Here is a 19,187-nt window from a genome sequence, read left to right on the forward strand (position 1 = left end):
ACCTTCTGGCCACTTTAATGGCACAGGTCAAAACGGGCTCTCCTAGTGACCCTGCCCCCCCGAGCGCCTTAAAAACAGTTAATTACATTATCCTCCCGATCATCTTGGAGGTACTGAATGCCTCAATTTCCACCAATACGGTCCCACCAGCATGGAAACAGGCTAGGGTGAGGGTCCTTGCAAAGAAACCTAATATGGACATGAACGACTTTAACAACTACCGTCCCATTTCTCTGCTCGCCTGGATCAGCAAGATATTGGAAAAATATATTAACAACCTTTTAACCAATTTCTTGGAAAATCATCAACTGCTCGATTCATCACAAACTGGTTTTCGCCCCAAACATGGGACAGAATCGGCTTTGTTGTCAGTTCTGGAGGAAACAAGGGGCATCTTAGATCGGGGAGGATCGGTGGCAGTCATCCTCCTCGATCTGAGTGCCGCCTTTGACACTGTGAACCATGAGATCTTGTTGCAGCGCCTCCATGATATTGGGATCCAAGGAGGAGCGTTGAAGTGGCTAAGGTCATTCTTGTCCAACAGATCATTTCAGGTTTTCGAGAGAAACATCATTTCCACTAGCAGACCGTTGGATTGTGGTGTCCCGCAGGGCTCCTCGCTCAGCCCGACATTGTTCAATGTCTATATGAGGCCGCTGGCAGGTATCGTCCGCCCATATGGTATTAAGATCGTTACCTATGCGGACGATACCCAGTTGGTGGTCTCTTTGACGCGGGCTGAGAATTCCTCGGACACAGTGGACCTGGCCGGATGTTTGAGCGAGGTACACAGCTGGATGACCCTGTCTTGCCTCAAACTTAATGGGAACAAGACAGAGGTCATGATGCTGGGACGTTCAGCCCCTCCCTCGCTGAATTCCATCTGGCCGGCCAGCCTGGGCACTCCCCCAGTTCCAAAGGATACCATCAAAAGCCTGGGCATCTGGTTGGACAAGGATTTAACGTTAGATCACCAGGCTGTGAAGCTGTCCGCTACCTGCTTTGGTATTATTAGACTTCTGAAGAAGATCCTTCCTCTGTTACCCTTCCAAGCTAGGCAGACTGTTGTACAGGGATTGATCCATTCTAGGCTGGACTTTGGAAATGCTCTCTATTTGGGAGCCCCTGACTTCACACTGCGGAAGCTACAAGTGATCCAAAATTGTGCAGCCCGGACTCTACTCCAAATCCCTCGTAGGTCCTCTGCTAAACCCGGATTGACAAGACTGCACTGGCTTCCTGTGAGAGACAGGATTGCTTTTAAATCCCTTTGTATTGCCCATCAGTCATTTTGGTCAACTGGCCCTTTGATCAGTCGTTCCCTAATCACTCCATATCTCCCTAGAAGACAATTGCGCTCAGCTAGTGCCTTCCTGGCTACGGTGCCCAAAGTCAACCGGGCTAGATCAGGAGGCCGCTCTTTTTCCTTGAACGCTGCGAAGCTGTGGAACAGCTTACCCCTTCAACTAAGGTCCAACCCAGATCTGACTTCTTTCAGGAAACACCTGAAAACTTTTCTGTTTAATAAATAATTTTTTTCGTTTGTTGGTCTTATTTGGTTTTTTATTCTCTGTTTAAAACTTCCAGCAGTCTTAGCGCTTGGACGCCTCCGGGCAACTATTTCGCGCTTTATAAATCGCATTTTCATTTCATTTCATTTCATATGTATTCGCATTTCGATGCGTGGATGTAATATCAGAGAAGTGAAAATGACCATCTATCACTAATAATATCTAACATTAGTGCCGCAACTCCGAATAATATGCAAATAAAACTCCTGGGAGTGCCAAAATAGTTGAAGTCGCATGCATTGCCCTATCATGGGATAGAAAGTGGTAATTCAAGCGCGCCTGTACATGCTATTAACGTAATTTCCTTTTCTACAATGCATCCTAATAATGTCTCATCTGTGCGCACATAAACTAAATTGAATTCTATGGGTGATAAACTCCAAATCACTCCACGAGAGTTCCTTTTACACCATTGGTAACTACTTTAGTATCAACTACATAGTCCAACATTCCTTGCGCGATCACGTGAGCGCATAGGTGGACACACAAACAAATAGTCCTTTCTACATCCGTTCGGTGCCTCCCAAGTTAGCGCAGAGGAACGCCGGGAGACACCGACGGAAAGGTAAGCGGGAGGAACGGGTGTTTTCTACTAAATATCGCTACCCCGCCTGACACCAAGTATAAGTTTTGGATTTATCTAAGAGTACTGGTCGCTGCAATGATACGATCGGTGCGACAGTAATCCTGGTTTCAGAAATATTGGTTCGGAATATTTGCCGTTTTTCTGCCCTGCCTTGTCCCGATCCCAGAGGCGTAACAAACATGGTGTGACCCGAGTGTCAGACTTTAGTGAGGTTAGCGGGAACAACGGGTGTTTTCCACCAAATATCGCTACCGCGCCCGAACCGGAGTAATAAGCTTTGGATTTATTTAAGATTACGGGTCATTGCAATGACACGATCCGTGTAACGGCGCACTTAGTTTCAGAAATATTTGTTTGAACTACTTGCCGTTTCTCTGCTTAGCCTTGGTTTGATCTCAGAGGCATAAGAAGCAGGGTTCGACCTGGTTGTCAGACTTTAGTGAGATCTGTCTGTTTATAAGAAAGGACTTAATTATGGTTTAAATCATACGCTATAGCGTGGCATATCATAACATAGATAAGACACCGAATGTTAAGAACATGCACCCCAGTGTCTTTCGGATTTAATTTAAAATACCTTTCAGTAAGGATGTTTTTCACTTCTATGTGGGACAAACAGTGGAATGTTTACAAGTGTATATATTTTTTTAAAACAGAGCGGTGCTCCTCATTACCTGAGCTGCAGCCAGGTGAGGTGAGGCGCTATCCCCACAGAAATTGGGTGAGTGGCAATATGTTGATATATACACATATTGATATATAGAAATACTGATTCACGAAAATTCGTTAAAGAAATACAACTATTGTTAAGTGTATTTTTCATAAAAATTGTGTGTCTCTTTTTACTTTCTTCCCTTTTGACATGACGATATTTTAGATTGTGGCGGAGTTTGTGAACCTGAAATGCAGGTGATATGATTCCATTTTACCTTTATATTTTTCACTAATTCAACAGCAGTAGCAATACCTAGGTCCCGATGAATGCATTGGTACTTTCCATCTATGCAGAAACATGTTGACCACTATTTGCTGAACAGATATTTTGTTAAATCTGTTTATTCACTATTGTTTTTACTCTTGGGGAGCTGAGAGAATTTATTAAAATTTCCACTTCTACTCAAGTCTTATCCAATTTTATTCTATCACTAGTCACATATTTGCACTGCTTTTTTTAGTTGTCTCTTCACACTGACACCGCCCACTAGGTGTTAACAAAGGGTCTTCGGCTCTCACAGTCCTTCTACACTCTTGTGACTGTGATTGCACTAGCTCCTGGGTAAGGAGAACCCATATGATGTAAAAGTGGCGGTACAGATCGACACCTGATGGGAAAATTTTCACCTACCCTTGGGTTTGTCTTTCCCAGTAGAGTAATCTCGTGCATTGTGTCATATCTAATCACGTGGTGTTACCCAACGACTTAACTCACAATATTTGCTTTTGTCATGTCAGGGTTTTTTGGTGAATAGAGTTCCCCTTTTTTTCTGTCTGACTCCTAGATACTTCTTATGTAATTCAAGCTTAAGAACACAGCCAGCTCTGCGCCCCCACGAGAGGAGGAACCTGGGTTAAGTGTCTCTACACCATGATATGTATCATTACGTTTTGCGTTAAAATCTCCTCCTAAAATAATCCCGATAGTATCGCCTGAGCGTTGCTGACAATCTAAATTAGAAATAAAATCAAAAAGCGCAATAAAATTCCTATTAGGAATGGATTGGAAATCATTATTATAAAAATGTACCAAATAAAAAGAGACTCTTCTATTATAAAGTACAACTTGATAATTACAACTATTAGTTGGCAGGACCTTGACGCTCCCTCCAGCTGCTACGTTGAGCCCAATGAAAAGTCCCCCGATGGACAGCCCGGTTTATGATGGGATGCTGCTACACTAATGGAATGGAACCCCTCAATATGCAAGTCATGAGTGGCCCAAGTTTCCTGGAACATAACTACATCCTGTTCCTTATCTAGGCGTAACCAATCCTGGTCACCAAGCTTAGACTGCAGCCCTGCTACGTTCCAACTTAAAATATTCAAGACTGCTCCAATACTGCTTTTAATTGAGGATGGCTTGTCATTAGCATTGTAAGTTAATACCGTAATAGCAGGAGAAATCGTCCTAATTCGGAGTGGCTTATCATTATGGGTTGATACTATAGAAGCGGGAGGGTCCGCCAAATAGGGCAGCTGATGCTGTTGGTCTGCCATTAATGGTAGTTGTCAGTCCTGTGCGTCTAAGCTGGAGAGTGCGTTAAACATGTTGGTTAACAAAGGGAGGACGCGAGTGTCCCTAACGGGTTTAAAAGGTGGCTTATAAAAATAGCCCAAGGGGAGCGCATTAATACAGGTATTCTGTGTGGAGGGATGCTCAAAAATATTCAGTAAGCGGTGAACCATATGGGGCCTTCGAAAATTCAAAACAATATAGTCACCGTTTATATTCTTGGCAGAGTGCCCAACCCACACTACTCTTCTGGCCATAAGAATGTCATTCATATTAGAAGGGTGAAAACCCTTATATTTGCAAAGCCAGTCTACGGACTTATTACGCAGGTCTACCCAAGACTCCCTTTGATCCTCCACTAAATTAGGGACCCCAGTCAACACCAGCACATAGGGACAGGAGGCAGGAGGTAAGCTTAGTACATCAGTGTTTGGCCTCATGCAAGACTTCCTAAGGCTACTAGAAGTATCCTTTCTTACGCTCAGATCACTTGCAGGAGCACTAGTCTGTGGCTCAATAAAATTACTACTTCCAAGAGCAGAATTTAGATTGACTACATTGGGTTGAGGAGCATCCTGTCTTCCCCTCTGCTCGCTGATAAATTGTGGCGCTGGAAATTCATTTAAATTACTACTATTTGTGACATCTTTATTCAGGACAAGACTAGATTGTGGCTCGTGCCCAAGTGTGCTGCCCAGGACAATTGAGGAGATTCCTCCTCCAGCATCGTTATGAACAAAGTCCACCTTCCTCCCCCTCAGGTTGACCAATTCAGAGTCCAAATGCTCCAGTTTCCCCCAGAGTACATCAAAATTCGATGTAATTAAATTCTTAAGATTTGCCAGTACATTTTTAATAGATTCCACTGCAAGGTCAGTGTCAACAGCGGCTCCCATGGTATCTGTATTGAGATCATTATAGGTAGAGTTGGAGAAAACATCAGTCTGCGTGCCCACCGAGTCGGTAGAAACAGCCACCTGGTTTGATGCATTATTAGCAGGTTGGCAGCCTTTAGTGTATTTGGTCTTAGTCTTAGTCGCCCCAGTGTTCCTCTTTCTCTTTACAATTTTGGCGGTTTGTGGTTTCGCTTTGGAATTCCTTTGTGGACATGCTGCCCGTGCTCTGGTGTTAAGACTAGGCACGTCCGGGGCAGCTTCACTGGAGGCTCCAAGATTTGATGAAGGTAGGCTTGTAGGAGCGGGGCATGCTTCCGTTAGCAACACGTTTTTTGGAGTTGCGCACATTACGCTATCTGTAATCAATCCACCTAATGATAAACAAGATTGTAAGGATACAGGGTCGAGGGACAGGCGGCCCTCTTTAAGTTCAATTTCATGGGTTAACAGGGACTCAGCCCTCACAAGAAAAGCGTCCAGTGTCCCGGCTATTCCCCTGCGTTTGCTCATTTTCCAACAAACCTAATCAGTCCGATTGTAGAGCCACGAGGTAGCACACTCTCAAATAAGGTGTAACAATTATATTAGCAATACTTGGAACTTTATGGATGCTTTGCTCAATGACAGATGTCATAGGGGTGCCCCAACCCAGCCTCTTCCGGCCCCTGATGGGCACAGACGGGCCCGCCCTTGGCCCGGGCTTCGTCCGGGCTATGTTCCGTGTAGCGGTGGGAGAGGCTGCGCTATGACCGCGTTGGCCCCGCCTCCCCCTCACTCGCGGCAGCTGCGGGGAACGGCAGGAACAGCGGTGCACTCTGGGGGTTGCAGTCCCCAGAGTGTAATTACCAGCGTGGATGTTGCAGCGGCGGTAATGGCGTTGCCCCTGGGACCCTTGTCCCACCAGGGGTTCTTAGCAGGATGGTGGTGTGGCGAGCAGCAACAGACAAAACAACACCAGGTAGCAGGCAAAGGGACTCCCCATATCAGTTCTTGCTGATTTAGGAATTGTGTCTACTTTTCAGAAATGTCAACTTTCTGGGTTCATTCATGGGTTTCACAACTCTTTTACCCGAAAAACTTCAAGTGCATATACGTGCAAAAAAGTTTACGACTTAGAATTTAGCAAAAACTGTGGTGATTTAAAAAAAAAATCTGCCATTTGCAGGGAAGAATGTCTTACCACAACCAACCTTTTGTTGATGTGACTTTTAGAGAAAAACATATTTTCTTGCACAGCACGTTATCTCACTTTTCTGAAATGTTCTCATTTGCTGCAGGGACCACACGGGACCACCTTTAGAGTAACCAAATTGTGGAAAAAAAAGGATTACCTGTTCAGCCTGGATATATTTTGTGGACAAAAGGTTATAAAGGCTGAGCTGCGTACTACCCCAATTATCAAAAAAAGTGTCAGCACTGAGTGCTGCCTCAGTACTTAATGGGTTAATACTTAAAAATCTAAAGTGGTCCACCCCAGTTAAGTTTTCTGGCCCTTTTCTTTAGGTGGTAAGGAGTAGATCACCAAGATTAATTTATATGACATTTTATATTGAAGGTATTGTTCAGGAGTGAAAAGATGAGTTTTAGAGCAACAACGTGACTGTTTTGAAGTCAGTGGTCGTTAGTGTGTAGAAAAGGCTTGGGACAAACAACATATACTACTGTGAATACACCAACATAAATAGCTATTTCAAATTACCAGCAGATTATTTAACTAATTGAGAGTGACCGCACACCATCAGATCTCAATGTCTGTCCTTCCACTAATATCACTGTGGCAAATAATCACGTAGCTGCCTACCTTCTCCTGCAAAAGAGCTGGACTGCGCAAGATATTCTCATTAACTTCTAATAATCGACCTCTAATACAGCTGCAAAAAAAAAAGAGAATAAAGTCAATTTTATTCATTTATAAATTTGTATATAGAGCGCACATGACCCAAGAGGGTATCAGAGCGCTTTACATTTAGGATTGTTGCATTACAAGTAACATCAGATACAATAGCATAGTACAGTACAGTGAACATAAACAATGTATCAATAATTCGTAGGAGGGAGGGGAGGAAGGAGTAATAGCGGGGAGACTAGGAGGAACTATGCCCAATGTCCGGCTGGGTAGGTGATGGTCAATGGGGAAACCAGGGCCAATCTCCTCATTAGCTGTCAAGCAGCTCCAACGGTCATCAGCCATGTTGCTCTGGTCTCAGAGTTCCGGAAAAAACAGTTTTTAGTTTATTTGATTTGCGACGGTTATATAGCGCTATCTAGACCCAGAGGAATCAGAGCGTATAACTAGGGTAATGTTGCATTAGAAGGTACATCAAAATGATTATAAAGGGCTGGCTAGACCTGTAGGTATCAGAGCGCTATAACAGAGGAACATTGTGCTACAAATTACATCAGTTGCAATAACGTAATAATGTACAGTAAACAAACAACAAGGTTGTTTGTTTACTTTGTCCCGATAAGTCGTTTGATACAGTCACACTGCCTTCTTCAAAAAGATACATTTTAATCAAAGTCAAGAACATAAGGCTAGAAACCAGAAGTGTCTAACATAGGACCAGTAAGGACACATGGCAGATTTTCAGGCAAGCCACATGAAATGCATTAACGTGCAACGAACTAAAGCATTGGTTCTTAAACTTTTAACTTCTGTGGACCCCCACTTAATCATCACTGGAATCCGGAGACCCCCACTAGGTCATTAAGGGAAGCCAGGGACCCCAGCTAAACAATTTCGATCATTTGAACCACAAAACACAAAAATACAGAAAAAACTTTTATCAAACAAATACACAAATGATTAAATATTTCATTTACTTCACAACGGAATATAAATAAAGTTGGGGCTTTTCTAAATTCAACTGAAGCCGCCTAACGTCAATAGCATTTCTGTTTAATGCATTTGCATGTCTCCCACAAATCAATGTGAGAACACCAACTTAATTTTTAGCCTCCAATTTCAAACTGCTTCACATTTAGTTATTCAAATTTTCAATTTTGCTTCTTTATTTTTATACACTGTATTAATCTGTTAATATTATTTAATTTCTAAGCAGTTGTGGACCCCATGTGTATGCGCTGCAGACTCCCTGGAATCCCCTGACCACAGGATAAGAACTGCTGATTTAAAGGACTTAAACTACATAGTCTAGGGACAGCCCAAATATCTCTACTGGATACGCCCTTCTTAGACTGAAGTTTAACATAGCAGTTATAAACAAAACATGAGAATATACTTCCTTTCTTGATTTACCTTCCTGTTTTTTATATAATAACGCCTTCAAACACAAGACTTATGCAAAAATATCCACATATGCTCTCTAAAGTAAAAGAGATGTATCCACATTTCATGAACAGTGAACCGTAATAAACAATTTTGATTTAAATTGCATAAAAATTATCAATGCGATATTAGAAAGACAAGAGGCACTTTACCATGTCGAATTTGACACATTCACTCTTATCCCATACACCTTACTCTACTAGAATTTCATAGGAGCATCAGGATCCTTCTCCACTCCAGTGGATCCCGTTGAGACTACACAGTCAAAAAGCTAATATCTTCCCCTTTGCCCAAAGGCTCATTTCCGTGTGCATCTGTTCCACCCTAGACTTGCGTCCTTAGGATCTTATCACAACTTCGAGCTGGATAGCAAAGATACAACACCTGCAAGAACAAACGGAGATACTTTACCTGCACGAAACCGAACAACCATTACTTGGAAACTTGGACCAGGGTGTATGCAGAAGCATGACTCAGATCCTTTTTTTTTTTTTTAAACCAACCCCAACATAGTAAAATCAGGCACTTTCTCACTTCAGTGAAAATCCATGAATTCGGATTACCGAAGAGACACAGCTCTCTACTCCCTTCTGCTAAGTATCTGCACTTGTGGCACCTCAGCTAGGACTCGTGGCCTACCTAATCAAATTGACGTCAGCAGTCACTGGCAATCCTCAACATTTTAAACATGTACAGCACTGAGCCTGGGATTGCACAGCACCTGGTGCACGTAAATTCAAAACCTTTTTTGAAGAGGTTGGCGCTTGTGTGCCTGTTTAGAGCATAGTTAGTTATGATGTAGCATGGCTGCTCCAAATAACAATGACATTTTAGATGATACACAGAACACCAACAAATCAACACAAATGCAAGTCTTAAAAACACTGACAGCAGAAAGACTTTTAGGATGCGGACTTGGAATATCACCTAAACGAGAATATTTAGACCAGTCTAGAGACATTCAGGAAGGAAAATAAAAATTCCTGTCCTGCTTGAACAAGTGAAGCACATGCTGCAGGTGCTAACCTACGAGGACCGCCAGTGTCAGCAGACTCTAAAGCATAGCAATGACGCTCATTGTTTCCACTGAAGTAGAGATCACGTCTATGGCTGTCATGCACATTATGTGTGTATATATATACATCATGGTCCAGTTGAAGACTAAATGTAGTTGAAACGTGTAGGCCGGCCTTCTTTTGCACTTTTGCACATGGTGTTATGATAAAATAAATAAATTAATCTGAACTTACTATTGTGGTGCCGTGACTTCCGTCGTAAACGAGGAGATGAGAGGAATCCGAGAAATTATATATATATATATATATTACCTACTGGCGATAGCCAGTAGGTATATATAGTTAGGATTTTTTTCCTATGGGATTTTTGAAAATTCTATGTCTAATAACTTTGGCGTTTGTGGACGGAATTGGCTGAAATTTTCAGGAAAATGGAACATTTTGTTTCTGAGCAGCCCCTGAAAATTTGGGGGGGGTCGTCAAGGGGGGGCCGAGAAAAAAGGGGGGTCCCAAAACGAGTTTTTACAATGCAATTTTCCATAGGGCGGTTGGCCTCACTTTTAGCTCGAACGGCTGAATGGATTTCCACGAAACTTGGCAAAATTGTAGATATTGTTTGCCCGATGTGCCTTTGCTAGGTCTCAAGATATGTGGTCCTGTGAATTTTGAGTAAATTAGGTTAAAAAAAAGATATATATCTAGAGCCGCGCCCGGTACGCGTACCGGGGAGCGCTTCGGGCGCGCCACGCGACTTTGCGCACGGCAAGCTGATTGGTTCTCGGGTGTCTGTAAACATTCGAAACAGTCCTCAGCGGCCGCCATCTTGTGTCTCGGTAGGATTGAGACACAAGAGGTGGCAAAAATCAAAGGGGGGAAATGAGCAAAAGGGGGCAGGGTACACCCCCCTGACCCCCTACTTTTGATGTGGGGGCCATAAAAGGCTCCCGCGGGTGAAAAAAAAATTAAAAAAAATTCGATTTTCGCGGGGGGGAGCGCCCGGTACGCGTACCGGGGAGCGTACTGGGGAGCGTACCATGGAGATAAAACATGACAGACTTTTTTTTTTAAAAAAAAAGCTTCTTTTTATAAATTGGAGGTAGTTCTGAAAAGAACTTTTTTTTTGATTTTGTTGTTTTATATATTTTTTTTTGTTTTTGTTGTTTTATATTTTTTTTAGACTTTTTAAAACAATTTTATATTTTTTTTGGATTTTTGTCAAGGGAAAAACAAAAACAAGGATTCCAAAACTGCTCAACAGGAGCAAAAAAATTTGAAAATTTAGGGACTGGAAGAGCAGCGGTGTTGCTGTTTCTTTAGGGCAATGAGTTCAACACTCTGCTCCCCATAGCAGAGCAGTTCGTCACACTCCGTGCACAAAAATTTGATGCCTGCAAACACCGGCTGAATGTTAGGGACCATTCTTCCACGGGGTGGTCCCGAAGGTGTTGCTCCACCAGTGGAGGTGCTGCCGCCATCTGTTGGTACATTCCGTGCCAGCTCTCTGACACTCTCCCTGGCAAAGTTGTTAGGGTGTCTTCTTTTCACATGCCTGATCAAATTAGCATTCCCAAAACTATATTTTTTCAGAGGATTGCCTCTGGATAAACTACTCCCACATATTTTGCAGGTTACTTTGGGAGCGTTGACTTTTTTCTGTCCTTCAGGGATGTCGTAAAATTTCCAGATGAAATGGGTTTTTTTCTTTTGCTGAGGAGGGTCCTCATCTAAAAATCCATCTGAATCACTGCTGGATGACTCTCTTGCAGCCATTGCTGGAGATCAGAAAAGTAGGAGATAGAGTAGATAGAACAGCTCTTGCTCTCTCCAAGTACAAAGCAATAGTGAGAGAAATGGGTGGGTTTCACACAATTTGGAAATAAAAAAGTTCTGAACCAATGAAAAGTGTTATTTTAAAGTCACATGGTTTGACGCGCTTACGCTACGCGCCCCGGGGCGCGTCCCGGGCGTGTATCGTAAGCGCATCGGGGCGCTTACGTTGCGCGATCGTATGCGCTTCCGGGTGCGCTTACGCGGTGCGTCATAAGACGCATCTCGCGGCTACGCGACACGATGTTGTTTTCGTTCGCGGCAATAGCGCTTCCGGGACGCGCATCAGTACGCGCCCTGGGGCGCGCCGCAAGATTGCGCTTACCCGTGCGTTCACCTGTCCGCGCCCCGGGAGCGCACCAAAAATAATATAACAAAAAAATAAAAAAATTATAAAATATAAAATTCGATTTAAAATGTATTATTTTTATAAAGATTTGCCATTAAAAAACCTATGAAATTCACTGAAAAAACCATAGGTTATAGACCATATATAGTTAGGAATTAGCATTTACAAAACCTTGAAAATTCACTGAAAAAACCATAGGTTATAGACCATATATAGTTAGGAATTAGCATTTAAAAAACCTTATTTTACTCACACAAAACCATTGAAATTCCATATATAGTTAGTTGTACTAACTATATATCGCGCACCCGCAATCCACTGCTGATGATGTCACATATTACATCATTCATGACATGGTCAGTGACATCACTGATGACATCACTGATGACATCTCAAATGACATCACTGATGACATCACTGATGACATCTCATTTGACTTTACTCATGACATCATTCATGTGATGATACGATGAACCTCTTCAGACTCTAATATAACCTTAGATACACTCAGTGTAAACAGACACTCACAGACTGTCACTCATCCATGGAGTTACTCACACACCTAATCAGTCTTGCAAAGAATCAATCACACCTCCATTTCCTCAACTATATAGTTAAACACACCTTACTTATTGAAACATATAATAACACATATTTACTCTGTTATACAATCCCTGATACAAGTTCACAATAATCCATACAGCCACTCACACATTCACTGGCTCTTATGCACAGTTATTTATATATGTCAACTACCACATGTACTGTGTTTTACATATGTACTTACTTTGACATGTAGCACTGAGATATCCATTCACTCACCAATACACTCATGCACACAGTAAACCGCCCATACAGCTGTTTCCACATGCACTTTTGAACCCATACATCTAGTGAATCAACTGCTCACACATCTATGCACAGAGTCATACACCTCCCAGACACCCACACACACACTCAGTCTCCCATACAAATACTTGGCCAACTAATCAATAACCCATATAGTTAGTCATATAGCTAATGATCAACAATTGCATCAGATTACAAAACAACAGACACAATGGTGCACAATTTAAAACAGTTTAGTCACTAACCCATGCACTCAGTGAGACACATTTAATCACTCACTTATACAGTCAGTCATGCACCTACTAAATACATCATCCAGACACTTATACATCCACTCATTCTTCAATATATAAGACATATTTTAGCTTTACAGAAACATACAGTCACTGGATGTTGTCATCAGTGATGTCATCAGTGATGTCATTTGAGATGTCATCAGTGATGTCACTGACCATGTCATGAATGATGTAATATGTGACATCATCAGCAGTGGATTGCGGGTGCGCGATATATAGTTAGTACAACTAACTATATATGGAATTTCAATGGTTTTGTGTGAGTAAAATAAGGTTTTTTAAATGCTAATTCCTAACTATATATGGTCTATAACCTATGGTTTTTTCAGTGAATTTTCAAGGTTTTGTAAATGCTAATTCCTAACTATATATGGTCTATAACCTATGGTTTTTTCAGTGAATATATATATATATATATATATATATATATATATATATATATATATATATATATATATATATATATAAATTATTTCATGGCATTTGCACCGCAGAAATCAAGACCACCAGACGGATATCGCAGGAACCGCTTTTATTCAGCAGGAAAACAGCATTACCGGTTTCGACCTCAACAGGTCTTAACCATATGCATCCTGGGAGAACAGGTGAGCAGGGCTTAAATGCATTTCATTTGTCAAAGAGCGAAGAGGGACTTGCAGATCGAGTTCAAAGCAGATTGTTCGACTAACTTCACTTTTCACGTTGCAAATGTCACAAACCTCCGGATATTTGGCAACCTTTCTTAACCATTTTTATGGCAACAATGCAAATATTTCGTCAGTGTTTGTATGTCATCCTTCGGTTCAGTTGAAAACATTTCCGGACTGCAAGGTCCGTCATTCATTGCAAACGTTGATGAATGCCCCGACAAGTCCCTTCTTTTCAGTTCTTACTTTGTTTTTTTTAAGTTTAACTTCAGATTAACCTTGCGCGCACTGCTCTTCCCATTGCCCACTGTTCGGATAAACAGTTTGGCGTCCTGGCGATTGTAGGCTCCCTGGGTCCGACTGTGTAGGAGTACAGTCTCCTACAAACCTTGACTCCACACTGGAATGGCGAGATATCACGGGCCCGCAGACCTCCCAAAGATCAGTGGCAGCGCCTCCTGTATACTCCGGTGGTGCTCACTCGGCACAATCCATCCTTCCCATTCCGTGTGCAGCCGGCGGGTCTCCCTTATGAATGTGTCCATAACCAGCAGAATTTTTTCGACAAGGGGAAACCCAGCCTGGCAGGTCGGGGCTTGTTGGCGACGTCACCGCCTGTATGTAGCAAAATTATTTCATGGCATTTGCAGCGCAGAAATCAAGACCACCAGATGGATATCGCAGGAACCGCTTTTATTCAGCAGGAAAACAGCATTACCGGTTTCGACCTCAACAGGTCTTAATCATATGCATCCTGGGAGAACAGGTGAGCAAGGCTTAAATGCATTTCATTTGTCAAAGAGCGAAGAGGGACTTGCAGATCGAGTTCAAAGCAGATTGTTTGACTAACTTCACTTTTCACGTTGCAAATGTCACAAACCTCCGGATATTTGGCAACCTTTCTTAACCATTTTTATGACAACAATGCAAATATTTCGTCAGTGTTTGTATGTCATCCTTCGGTTCAGTTGAAAACATTTCCGGACTGCAAGGTCCGTCATTCATTGCAAACGTTGATGAATGCCCCGACAAGTCCCTTCTTTTCAGTTCTTACTTTTATATATATATATATATATCCTACTGGCGGTCGCCAGTAGGTAGTTATAGTTAGGACCTACTTTCTATAGGAAATCCACAACATTCTATTTGGAATAACTTTGGCGCTGGAGGACGAATCTTCGCGAATTTCTCCAAGAAAATGGCCTGCTCCGTTCCGCTCCTTCCCTGAAAGTTTGGGAGTGATTCGTTAAGTGGGGGCCAAGAAATAAGGGGGTCCCAAAACGTGTTTTCCCCATGCAATTTTCCATAGGGACCTTTAGCCAGGGCTACAGCACGAACGGCTGAACGGAATTACACTAAATTTGGCAGAGAGGTAGAGTTCGGTTCGCAGATTGTGCTTTTTGTTAAATGGTGTAAATCCGTTCAGTAGTTCCTGAGAAAATCAAAAGTAAAATCAAAGTGACATCTAGAGACAAAGTACTGCACGCGTAGGGAAATCTGTACAATTACGAGCACGAGCTGCATGCTGATTGGATGTCAACTGTCTGTCAACACTCCAAACCAGGAAGTGTTGGCCAAATCTCCGGGGCAATTTTTTTCTAAAATAGGGGGCTTGCTTGCTGAAAATGCTTCTAAGCAGTTGATGTGCTTGGTGCAGTAGCAGGTGGGTTGTCTCACAACCTCCGTGTTGCAAGCTCGAGCAAAGTTGTTGGGGTGCAAGTTCTTCAAGTGTCGCTCCATATTTGCTGTGCCAAAGGAGTATTTTTAAGATGGATCACCCCTTGAAAGAGTTGTTTGGCAAATTTTACAGGTTACTTTTGGAGCATTAACCTTTTTTTGCCCTTCGGGGAAAAGTAAAAAACTGCCAAATTAGAGCTTCTTTCCTCTGCTTTGGAGGTTCTTCAGGAATTAAATATTCCTCTGAAGAATGGCTGGAAGATGAGTCTATTGCTGTTATTATGGTAATCTTCCTTCTATTAGACAAGATTCTCAGATGAGATGCTTCTTCTTAGAAAGTCAAAGTAGAGTGATTAAAATGGGACGGAACTATCAACAGTTGTAATAGGAAGTGTTATGAACCAATCAAATCTCTTCTTTTAAAGTCACATGGCTTTGCGTACGGTTACGCTGTGCTTACAGTGCTCTTACGATGCGAGTACGCATGACGTTCCTCCGTGATTTGTGTAATTGCTTTTACAAGTAATATACGATTGTTCAAAGTTTAAAAAAAACTATTTTAATAACTACCTATATAATGTATGTTAGTATGTTCATTAAATACATAAATATATGTTTTTAAATAATTAAAAACATTTGCGTCTTTCGCGTACGGGGCGCCGTACATGACGTCACACGGAAGCTCTGATTCGACGCGTAACGTGAAAGGATATTCGTAGCGTATGCTGAGAATGATTAGCAGTACAAACTATGGTGCAATCACACTCACTGTCAAATCGGAGCACAGGGCACGCTATGAGAATGGTTACAAGTGGTCACTCATTGGAGATCCGATTCAGCTGTGTGGCTTATCCACGGTATCATAATGTTACCTTTTAGCCTGTTTAAGTTTGAGGTTTGCATGAAATACTATGCTATAGGCAGATATGCATCTTTAGGCAGCGCTTACCTCCATGAAGCTTGGTTATTACCATTTACATATAGGTGCCTGAGGGAGGGAAAAGAAGTTTATCTGAATGGCGAGGATTGCACAATAGCCCCAGATCACTCCTTAATTTGTAGACACATACAATCGCATGGCTCTTGTAATCAAGATGCGCCTAATTTGGCCTGAGTTTTGAAAGGCACTCCGACACGTGCTATCATAACAACGTTGAGTTTACTGGCAAACGGGAATTATTTTCTTTGAAATAATGCAGATTGTTGTGCGATGTTAGCAGGCATCGCTTACATGATTACGGTAACTGAGAGTGTGGTTTGCTATAAAAAAAGTTGTGTTTACTCCTCTGCATGGGAAGCTGGATGTTTCTATCTGTCCGTCGATTCCGACCTTGAAAGCAGAGTCAACCAAATGAGTCATTTAAGAGCACTATTGTCTCAAAAAGAGGTTGCTCTTACATCTGCTAGAGAAACATTTGTCCTTCATGTAGCAAACACCCGCACAGAAGTGCATGCTTTATTAAATACAGACGTGCCCCTGCATTTTGGGGAGTTAATTCAGACTATCTTTAATGCGTCCTTGACTATGGAGTTACCTTACTTTTTTAAAGTTATAAGCAGTGGCCTTGTGACTTCTTTTCAAACTATATTTGGTGTCTTCTTGGCATTTTTCCATTCGATTTTTTCCAGCATCTTTGGTGGATTCCCCTTAATACTCGCATTAGTTGCCGGTGTGCTTTTATTAATTTGTTTACTTAAATATGGATGCACATCCTGCAGCACACGGCAATATTTCTCGGCTGTTGCTGGTCCACAACCGAATGCTTAGTTATTACGGAGCGCTGCCTCTGGCCACATTGAGTGCAGCTTATGGATTATCGTTACGATTTTCCTTTTTCACATGCGTTCAACCGGTCTTCCATTGCCTGAGCTGCGATTTCGACTGGGCCCTGGATTTGTGTCTCTGCAGTACGGTGTCTCCCAACGCGGATTATGACCAGCTGATGAGCCCCTTAGTGGTTCATGACTTGCTCTGTTCTGGCGGTGGGATTATGGCCTTAGCAGCGATACATGGAATAATGGGACGTTGGAATGTTTTTCCAGCGGCGCACGACTTCTTGGCATGCAGTTACATTGAAGATGACCCGAGTTTTCCTCCGATGGTGATAGAGGCTCCGGTCATTGAGGAACATGTATGTTCATTCCCACTATTGAAATGGATGGCTGAATTTTTTTTAGATGAGAACAATGACTTCCTCTTGGAGGCTGTTGCTACATACTGTGCTTATACGCTGCTGGAATAAGAGTCTTTGATTTTTCTACCTATTCTTTATTATTTAGTTACTGCTTTCTATGAAAGAGCGAATACATTTTTTTGCAAATTTGAACTTGACTCTGCTTTTCAGGCTTGGACTCTGCGTTCGTAATTCACCCACGTTTATATCACGTGCTTCGATCAAGGAAGGGTGCCGTGGGGCTGAGCCTTGCACTCACACCCTGTTAAGTTAGCATGGGTTTATTAGAAGCTTAAACGCCATTTTTGCTTTCCTGCTCTGCTTTGCACACGACACGCACTTTCGATATTGTTTAGAGAAGGCTGAGTATTTTGCTTCACATGAGAATAATTTGTTATGCTACATTGGTAGACTGCCTCGCTACTTTAGTGTGTATAGTGAGAGCATGGAACATCAAGGTTATCGTGGACACTGTGTCTGCTATTCGGAATGATCCTCGCACGTTCGAGCCATAACACATATGCAGTTGTGGCCACCTCTGATACTGGCGCGTTTAATAATGCACTGTGCAGGCATGATTACACACAGTTGGTGAACATTCATATCTTGACAGTTTGTGCAGAACTCATTTTGATCCACTACTGCCGAGTACCAGAGGTATGGGTCCGCACATGTTATCCTATGAGACCTTCTGTAGTTATAAACTAACGTGCTAGGTAGGGATGGTGAAATCTAGGTATATTTTAAATCTGTTTCCCTTTAGCATTATAAGATGCTTTCTCCCTTTGTGTTTTATGGAATAGTAACAATGCTGACAACCTTGTTTCTGATAATATGTTTTCTTGTATTGTATTGTATTGGGAACTTATATAGCGCTCGGCTGCCCCAGCAAAGGGGCGTCCCGGCGCTGCGAGCAGAACTAAAAACAGAAGGGAAATAGCAGAAGAGAAAAGATACAGTTACTGAAAAAGATGGGTTTTGATGGCTTTTCTAAAAGCCAACAAATCCTGAATGCCACGAATATTTTCCGGAAGGCTGTTTCAGAGCTTGGCGGCGAGCGAGCTGAAGGAACGACCGCCCATTCTGGCTAGATTGGTACGGGGAATTACCACCAGCTGTTGTCCTGCTGAACGCAGTCGCCTCCCAGGGATATACTTAGTCAGGAGGGGGCACAACATCGGAGGGGAGGCGGTTTTAAGGATTTTGAAGGCGAGACAAAGTGCCTTAAACTGAATCCTTTTTCCCACCGGGAGCCAGTGCAGTTTTTTCCGAACTTCCGCCGCTGAAGAGTGGCGGGGAAGGCCTACCAACGCTCTGGCGGCAGCATTCTGCACTCTCTGAAGTCTAGCAACTTCCGCCTGATTAGCGCCCAGTAAAAGGGAGCTGGCATAATCCAGCCTAGAGAGGATAATAGCTTGGACAATAACCTGGCGGGTGTGACAGTTGAAGAACTTCAGCGTAGGTCTTAGGTTGCGCAGGATGCCAAAGCAGATGGCTGCAACTTTTTTTGTATGATGAGTAAATTTCAATGCAGAGTCGACCCAGACTCCCAGATTTTTTACACAGTCCTTAGGCTTGGGCGGTTGGCCTAGGCTGTCAGGCCACCAATTACCGCCCCAGGCTGCAGTGTTTTTCCCCAAGAGCAGTATTTCCGTCTTCCCAGCATTTAGCTGGAGGAAATTCGCCGTCATCCAGTTGGTGATTGTATTATCTAAGGTACTGCGCATGAGATTACGGCGTTAGAAATAAACATTTCAAACTTGCACGTGTCTTTATTTAC

General features: G+C 42.6%; 1 protein-coding gene across 1 annotated transcript in view; it reads right to left on the bottom strand.

The window, feature by feature from the left end:
- Window positions 1-19,187, bottom strand: part of ABITRAM (actin binding transcription modulator) — a 567,965-nt gene that overhangs the window by 94,034 nt on the left and 454,744 nt on the right. The window contains exon 5 of the mRNA XM_078685751.1: window positions 7,085-7,154. Coding sequence (XP_078541877.1) covers window positions 7,085-7,154 — 70 coding nt within the window. The remainder of the gene's footprint in view (window positions 1-7,084; window positions 7,155-19,187) is intronic.

The sequence above is a fragment of the Lissotriton helveticus genome, chromosome 4_1, assembly GCF_964261635.1.
Source record: "Lissotriton helveticus chromosome 4_1, aLisHel1.1, whole genome shotgun sequence".
Classification (NCBI taxonomy): Eukaryota; Metazoa; Chordata; class Amphibia; order Caudata; family Salamandridae; genus Lissotriton; species Lissotriton helveticus.